The sequence below is a fragment of the Solanum tuberosum genome, unplaced genomic scaffold, assembly GCF_000226075.1.
Source record: "Solanum tuberosum cultivar DM 1-3 516 R44 unplaced genomic scaffold, SolTub_3.0 scf00236, whole genome shotgun sequence".
In the NCBI taxonomy this organism is placed as follows: domain Eukaryota; kingdom Viridiplantae; phylum Streptophyta; class Magnoliopsida; order Solanales; family Solanaceae; genus Solanum; species Solanum tuberosum.
In genome coordinates, this window is record NW_006239160.1 from 520,899 (window position 1) to 530,332 (window position 9,434).

Sequence of the window (9,434 nt, forward strand, 5' to 3'; positions counted from 1 at the left end):
ATTTTATTAATTAATAATATAATATTATATAATAATTAAAGTTAATAAAAAAATAAAAAAAAGTTACCGGTACAAAATGATCCGGTAAGAACCGGTTCCGGTCCGGTCCAAACCGGTTCCAATCCGGTAACTAAGGGACCGGACGGAACCTTTGGAAATTTCCGGTAAAACCGGTTCCGGTAAGATCCGGTTCCGGTAAGGAAATCTGGTAACGAGGACCGATTCCGGTAAAACCGGTCCTGTTGATCCGGTCCTGTCCGTTTGCCAGCCTTACTTAAAACGGATGAAATGCCTTACATAGAGAGGCTACACTTAAACAGGCCTACCTTCTTCATTCGAGCTCGAATTTAGCAAACTCGGCGGCGTTGGAAAGATGACTCAAAGACCTTCGACTTCATACCTCATGGGCCACCTAACTCTTTATGTGCTGAAAGTTATGGTCATTTGAAGTTGACCCAAAACTAAAAACTAAAGTTTTACTTGTACGAATCTCTAGTTGACTTTTCGAAGTACGAGATGTTACATGAACTTGGCAGCACAAATTACTTTAGCACTTAAACTACATAAGCATTCAAATACACCCTTAACATCTTTCAAGTGATTTTTTTCAACTCTTCTAACACCAACCCAATGCGTGTGGAAACAACTTTCGTTGGCACGTTAATCATCTAGTTTACCTTTTAAAGTTTAAAAAATATATATATTCAATCCATTTTGTCCCTCCAACGGTAATATCTGACCGGGATCGACCCATATCCATTTGAAGAACAATCTTCACCTTCAAAGAACCCTAATTTCATCTTTTCCCTTACCACCTCAATCATTCGAAAATGGCGACCCAATTTCTTATCTTTTTCATGATTCATCTTAAATCTTAGCTCTTAAAACCTAAAAGTTGAATCTTTGAAGAAATAATTTTTCTTCGAGAAAAGGTAAAATTCAAACTTATTCTTCTTCATCTATTATTTTAATTTTTGTTTTCTCCCTTTTCCTTATTGTCAGTTTTTTTCTTGCATCAATTAACTTGACCAACCATTGTATGGAAGAAGATGATCATACTACGAAGAAAATAGTTTATTATAATCATGGACTTGTGGTACGTTTGAAAATATCTTTGAACTTCAAGAAACCCAGAAAAATGATATTGATCATGTTCTTATTATGGAGTAAAGAATATTTTTTTCTTATTTATTTAGCCGATTGAGAAATTTTATTAAGCACTAATTCCTTCATTCTTTTTCTTTATTGAAAGGTCTTGATCTTGTCACTTTTGGATCAATTAACAATAAAACTTACTTTTATTTTTATTTTGGGATAGAAATGGGATATGAGTTATTTATACAAATACCAAAGAGCTCACGGATCGTGTACTCTACTCTTTGAAAATGATTTTTTAATGGATATAAGATTATCATAGTATTTATTATAATTTTGGAATAAGATGATATTAAGAATTAGAATCAGGAAGTCATAAATTATTTTCCTTACTATTGAAAAAAAATGAATAAGGCATAGATATCCTTCTAAACTATGACCGAAATCACAGAGACACATCTAAACTTAACTAAGGTCCTATTACCCTTTGAACTCATTTTTTTCCATATTTTTGTGCACTTTTTGTGCTGACGTGACACCTTCAACCACCCAAGTTGGTTGTCTTTGTACACACTCGCCTGCCACGTGTGTAAATATTTTTTTTAAAAAAAAATTAAAAAATTAATTTTATTTTTTAAAAAGTATTCTTATTTTCTTTATCTTGTATATAAATTAAGGTAATACACATTTTTTTTACCTTGTATCGAAACTTTTTTTTTTCTTTTTACCTTTATTCATTGTTTTGTTTTCTTTTATTTTTCTATTGATTTTATTTACTCTTTTTATTTTCTTTGTCTTTTGTTTTGATTTGATTTCAAATTTAATTCAAAATGTCTTGTATTTAAAATAAGTGAAGAGGATCAAATAAGATATAAAAAAATTAAAACGTTAAAATTAAAGGACACATTTTTTTTTAAAAAAGTAAAATTTTTTAAAAAAATAATAAAAAGTGAAAAGATGATAAATTAATTTTAAAAAAAGTTTAAAATGAGAAAGAAATAAAAATAAATATTTTACAAAGAAAGAAATAAAAATAATTAAATATATATAAGTTTTAATATCAATAAATATGTATACTAACTGATTATAAAGTTGTCAATTAAAAAATGACATGTGTCCAATTTGTGGACTCATCACTTGTCTTCTAGAGAATGTGCACACTCACTATGCCAAACCGGCATTTACGATGTATTTATTCCATTTTAAATTAGTTTAGGGGTAATAGGACCCTAATTAAGTTTAGGTGTGTCTCTACGATTTCAGTCATAATCTAGGGGCGGTAGTTGTGTCTTATCCCAAAATAAATAAATAAATAAATAAATAAGCTTATAAATTAACTAATTACCAAAAGAATCCAATCCAAGGATACATATATTTTGAAGAGAAAATATTGAAAACACCCTTAACATAGCGCAATTTATTAGTTTCGTCTCTGAATTATTGACATTCTTAAAAATACTCAAGTATTTGGCTAGTAACTTAGATATACCCCTGATTTACCACATGGCATAGTAAGTGGTCTCAAACTCTTGTAAGAGCATGAAACTCTTAATAAAAGACCGAGTGAAGTGTTGAAAATACTCATAAATAACTAAACTTGATGAAAATTTAAGGGTATATATATATTTCACTCATGTTGCAAGATTGAATGTGTATTTAAGTTCAGTTAGTTAAGTAAGAGGTGTTATTAAGGCCGTCAATGTTTGAGGATGAAACTAACAATTTGCGCTGAATTTGAGGATGTTTTCAATATTTCTCTTCTGAAAATGATTTTTTTTACTGGATAAGACTATCATAATATTTATTTAAATTTTGGGAGGAGATAATATTAACAACTTATAAATTATTTTCTTTACTTTATTAAAAATAAATAATTAAGTTTTTATATTAAATAAACAACAAAAAGTCCAATCCAAGTTGATACACGCTAATTTGCAATATTATGAATATTACTAAATTTTGATATATTCAAATACGTCCAGATATATGTATCTTTAAGATACTAACTTATACAACAACTTAGAATTTTCACTAGCGTACTTCAAAAAGAACAACTAATTAAAGACAAAAAAGCTCAAACAATTTTTCATAGACAATTTATTAATGGGATAAGACACAAATACCACCTAGACTATGACTAAAATCTCATACACACCTTAACTAAACTAAGGTCCTATTACCTTCCTCGAACTCATTTTTTTAATAATTTTATACACCTTTTGACTTACGTACGTGAAAAACTCAAGTTTAGAAAGTTGACAAACACTACATAATATTCCAATATTATTTAGCAACAACAACAATCCTTCAACAAATACTAATATCTTATTTAATAAACTCAACCTTATTGCTCCAAGCCAATATCATTGACAACACAACATGGACAACCATTATTTTTCTCTAGCCAAATTCTAATACAATTAATATGAAAAATATGAGAACATGACATCTTTGTAGATTTCAGATCACCAACAAGCCTCCTTTGGCAAATTAAGCAATTTCCACCACCAGAAGTTGATGGGATGATCATATCATTGATATATTGATTAAACAATATAACCTTAACAATTAATTGTAGTGTTGGTCGACCATCAATCATCACTAAGCAATCTTTTGACTTATTGGACAACTCAAAATTCAAATAATTGAATATCTTTTTGCAATTAAAATCAGAAGCATCCCAATTCTTCAGTACCTACAAAATAAATATTCAGGATAAGTTCTCTAGACTTAAATTATTTCTAAAATAATGTATTAACATTGCACATATATATACATATAGAAATGCAGTATTACTAAAACGTGCTAATAAGAAAATAATTTCATATAAAAGAAATAAATTGAATTTAACACGATGCGAAAAAAAATAAAAATCTTTAGCACCTTGAATATGATTTTTCGAGCCTTATCTTTGTTCGCAAAATCATCTACTCCCATGTTAATAAAAGTTGAGAATTTCGGAGTTTTTACTACCATGTTAGGATCGGGTGATAGCATTTTCGAATTCCAATTATGATAAGTAATGCAAATGAACTTGATTTGAATGAATTTTGGTTCAAAAGAAGAATTGAAACCAATTTTTTGGATTGGTTTTTCAAGTTCATAAGCAAATCTTAGGTTTTGGTAAATGTAAACCTCCATTTTTTATTGTAAATATATGATAGTTCTAAAAATAATTCTACAGAAAGATGAACAAGTTTAATTTTAGCAAAAAATATTTCTATTATATATACTAATTTGGTCAACTTTCTCATTATAGCCTATGATAATTTTTTTTCCTTATTAGGATTTATTTTAATATTTTATCTAATTTTAACTAACTAATAATGAGTTACCAAAGTGTTACATGTGAATCTGATTAGATCATAAGAAATCAAATCATAAAAGTAACTATTTGATGAATAGTTATGGTGTGTTAGCATATGCATGTCGTTACTTATACATCTACTTTTTTTTTCCTAAAAGGAAGACAGGTGGGGCAAGTTCTCATTAGGTAAACTAATTTAGTTAATTATTATATATATATATATATAAAGCATGAAAGTTCTTTAAAATGTTGATTGAATTTTTTTGTGCCTTGTTAAATTATCATTTAGTATAATTATCATTTACTATTTTTCTTAAACTTATCTTCATAATATTTAAAATTAAAGAGTCTAAAATATATGATAAAAGAAAAATATTTAAAATTAAAGAATCGTAAAATATATGATAGAAGGTATTAGGAAAATTAATAATTAAGAAGTCCTAAAATATATAGTAAGAGGAAAATGTATGTTAAGAGATAGATTAGGATAATTAATAATTAAGGAATCCTAAAATATATGGTAAGAAGAAATATATTTTTTTAAAATAAGGAGTCTTAAAATATATGGAAGAGTTCTAAAGTTTTTTGTTATCAATATAAATGATGTTTTTTTTTTTATATTCTTGGGTCATTCTTTATTATACAAAATCCGGAAAAGGTAGCAAAATAATAACATTGTCATTTATATTGGAAAAAATTTGTCCACACCCAATGTATACACTCACTATAATTAGACTAACCACATAAGATAAGTTAAAATTTATTAGCAGTCTTATTTTAAATTTAAAAATAATAAATATTTCTTGAAAAGGAGCCTACACATATCAGGTTAGTTAATTTCTTATCTATCTAAGCACATATGTATACTGAAAGAATAATTGAGAACAATGCTTGTCAAGTTGAAAACAAAATACTCATATTTTTGTCTTGTGCATTTTGAAAAAAACGCCTTGTGTGTTACCGGCACGGCGAAAAAGATGAAAGGCAAAGAAAATCTAGTAAGACATCATGTACTCACAAGTGTCCTGTAATGATAAGTTTTAAGCGTCAGTTGCAGAATAGTCCTTTCATGATAGACATATTTGTTACAGAGCATAACCATGAAATGGCTTCACCAAAGAAAAAACATTTGTTAACTAACGAGTTCCTGATGTGTATGTATTTTTATTCGTGCTTTCTCAAATTATTGTATAAAAAGATGTCGAATCACAGAGATTGATTTATCTATTCTATAGACGTTTTTTGTTCAAATTACTATTTGGGAGAATTTTAGAAAATATTGAGTATTAATTTAATTTTAGTTAAAACCTTTCAAACAGAGAAAATAATTTTTGTTTTTATTTTTAGAAATAGGGTGAAAGGTGTTGGAATTCTGACTTCACTTAATATTTCTACACCAAGTAAAAGATTTTATTCCATAGTTTCTATTTCTCATAAAAGTATAAATACCTCTTACGATTATATTTATGTAATATTATTGGAGTTGAATAATTAAATGCACTCCTCTTGATTATACAATTTAATTATCAAAATAGTAATATTTAAGCACCAGAAATATGTACTTGAACTAAAACAAGCTTTCGAGAGTAAGTCCCTTTCGGTTACCTTACTTGTTATAGCTAATTGTTACACTATTTGCCTCTCCCGAATACAAATAAGTGCATAATTAATTATAACACAAAATGGATAGATGCCATAAATTATAATTCAACAACCTGATCAATACTTCAATTAATAGTATTACTTATTCTGCCTCTCTCGATTACAGAGTTAGTAATATTTTAATATGTAGTATAAGATAGACAAGCGTTAGTTGATAAAATAGCATCTAACTGTAAAGCGGATAAAAATCAAATATAAAATTTAGGCTCAAGTACGTGAAATTTAGGAATAATACTTACTATTATATAGATATATCAAGATTCATCTTTTCCCCAACACAATAGAAAATTACTCCATACTAAGTTTGGTACTACTAACAAAAATATTCTTCGTCATTAAATAAGAAAATAGAAGAAATATTCGAGAGGAATAATTCCGCTACTTGGTTAAAATCAGGATTTGAATGTAAAATAAAAAGTTGAAGAAGAAAACTATTTGAAAGTCTCGCCCCTCTTCAGCTGCTTACTGATATTTTCTATTTATAAAAAAGTCTTGTTACGGCACTAATGTAATTTTAAGCTTGTGACTTCACATAAAACCTTTCAATCATATTATTTTTCTTCTTTTTGAATGCATTGGGTCCCACATAGTTGCATCTCGTGTATTTTTGCTTCTTTTTTTTTCATTTTCTTTGAACTTTTCTTTTAATTTGTGGGTCCCACATAGTTTGTTTATTTTGACAATAGCAACATTAATACTTTTCTTCTTCTTTTTCATTTTGTTTATGTTGACTTTTCAATTTGTCGCATATTTCTTTCTTTGTTGTTGTTCTTATTAAATCGAGATATGCTCTGTAAAGAAAAATAAAAATATTAGTACTGAATTCAGAAAATAACGTAGTTATATATGATATTTTTTTTTCTCATCAAATACCCCCATACTTGAATATTTGCTTGTCCTCAAGCAATGAAAGATAATATTATTATGGCTAACATAATATATATATATATATATATATATATATATATATCTTTTATATAAATATAATAATAACTTTGATAGAGCAGAATCGACTAAAAAGACTTTTTGAGTTTAACAACTTTTAACCTTACTCATATTTATTAATTGAAAATCGAAATAACAATACTTTTAGTCCCAATGTGTCTTACTAAATGGAGAGAAATGTTCATACATCACACAATATATTGATAGAACAAAGAAGGGTATATGTAGAGGAAAATCACTCATTCTCAGCAAAGAAATATCTCATGTCACCGGAAATAGCCATAAGCTTGACTATTATGTGATTCTCCACTAGTGTAGGAATTTTTGAGTTGAGATCATGTAGGGCTTTTCATGGTTGTAATGTAGGCTCTGTGATAAGTAGGATATATGCGAATAATATTGACTCAAACTCCCTTTAGATACTGTATTTCACTTTCCCTTTTAAGCATCATTGCTTTTCATCTTTCTTAAAAACTTTATGTTGCAAATCCTTCTCTCTCTTTTTACATATATATATATAATTTTTTTTTTTTTTTTTTTTTATGTGACATAATCATTATGTCGTGATCTCGAAGGATCAACAATCTTTGTTCAATATCACCCATTGCAACTTTTTTTTTTTTTGAAGTACTTAAAGGGAAGTAAGGTGAAACTAATAATAATTTGCAATAGCAAGAATGGTTTCGATTTATAACTTTGTCATGAAGAAAAGGAAAAAAAAGAAGAATATATTTTTCGACTCGATGGGGATAACTAGGGATAAAAATTATCAAGGTAGGTCAATTAAGATAATTTTAACAAGGCTAAACAAAGAAGGCCTACTTTCATGTCTCAACTCAAAATCTACCTAAAATTTCGCCTCAAACCACATTCAAGTGAAGTTCTATATTTTCCAATAAGCATGAGAACTAGGTAATATATACTAACCACACAATACACTTAGGACTAAAGGATATATTATTCTCGATAATCAATAACTAAGTATGAGTTTGGAAAGGTTGTTATAAAACTCATGAATCATACTTGGTTAACTCACTATTATTTTTCCTTTTTTTTTTTACAATAGAGCAACTCAAAGTCCTAAAAAAAAAATTCGATTCAAAATATTACGACCATGGCAAAGAATCGAACCAAGAAATCCATGGAAGTACATGCAAGATTAATTATATATATATATATATATATATTATTATTTCGATACAATCACTCATGGAAAGCAAACCAACAATCGAACAAAGAAAACTTATTTCGTTACCTCCCCACACTTTAAGCTTTACATAGTCTCGTATGTAAAAACCTCAAGTGGGGGTTTCAGTGCTCCGCATTCCTGTTGTCTTTCCGTCCACGACAAACTTGGTATAGATCAGAAAATTCATTACCATGTTTATTGTTGTCGATATTCTTACTGTTGCTAGCCGTATCATCTTCCACCTGTTCGGATTGAATTACATGCATATTCATAGCTTCGTCAAAATTAAAGAATTGATCACCAAATGCCATTGACTGAGTGGTGCCATGTTCTGTGTTGAATTCATTAGGAACAAGTTCTGATATTAATGTTGGTGGCGCCATTCCTTGAAAGCTTAGCTGTTCTTTTGAATTTTTTTGACATATGTCCTAAATCTGCACCGATTGACATACATTTAAATATTGAAAATCCATATCTTGAACTCCAAGCGGCGGATATAAAGTCTGCGTATCTAAAAATTGTGATATATATCCTGCGTTATATATAGAATTATTTATGGGGTAGGAGAATTGTGTTTTAAATGCATTAAAATCTTCTTGCATAGATTGTTGATGCATAATGAGTTGGCTAATTTTTTCCTCAACCCTTTTCAACTCCGCAGAGAGTGATGGACGCTCTTTCTTTTTTTTCCATAATTATTGAAGGTCCTGGTGTATTCATAGGTCCCACACATGGTCCTAATTGTTTTAAGACTTGTCCATCTAGACAGATGAAGAAGTCCCAACGAAGGTGATGGTTTCTTTCCAAAACGTCCTACCAATTTCGTAAAAGTTGTTCCATGGTATAAAGTTTTTAATGTTCTCACAGTCCGACAACGTACCATATTCTCACTAATTATCCGTCAAATTAATTGTGAATCCATTTTCTAGTGCATATAACCAAGCCCGTTTCTCAATTCTTACCTCACCAGAATTGCGATCTGATTTTAAGCGGTCATTTAAGAATAACATCCATATTTTTGCTGACATACTGAGATTTTTAGTGGCAAATCAATCCCTTTTTTCTTCACCGTCAAAGTGCTAATCCATTCCATATGGACACATATGTGGAGTAAAGATATCAAAATTACTTTCTTCAAGTAGCTCTTGAAATACATGGTCATCACATTGTGGAGTATCATATAATTCATTGATGACTTCTTTATTGAAAGGGATGATATTACCTCGAACTATAGAG

At 28.7% G+C, this 9,434-nt stretch overlaps 1 protein-coding gene across 1 annotated transcript in view; it reads right to left on the reverse strand.

Moving 5' to 3' along the window:
- LOC107062507 (uncharacterized) overlaps positions 1-8,581 on the reverse strand; it is a 16,660-nt gene extending 8,079 nt beyond the window's left edge. The window contains exon 1 of the mRNA XM_015313183.1: positions 8,363-8,581. Coding sequence (XP_015168669.1) covers positions 8,363-8,581 — 219 coding nt within the window. The remainder of the gene's footprint in view (positions 1-8,362) is intronic.
- Between the last annotated feature and the right edge of the window lie 853 nt (positions 8,582-9,434).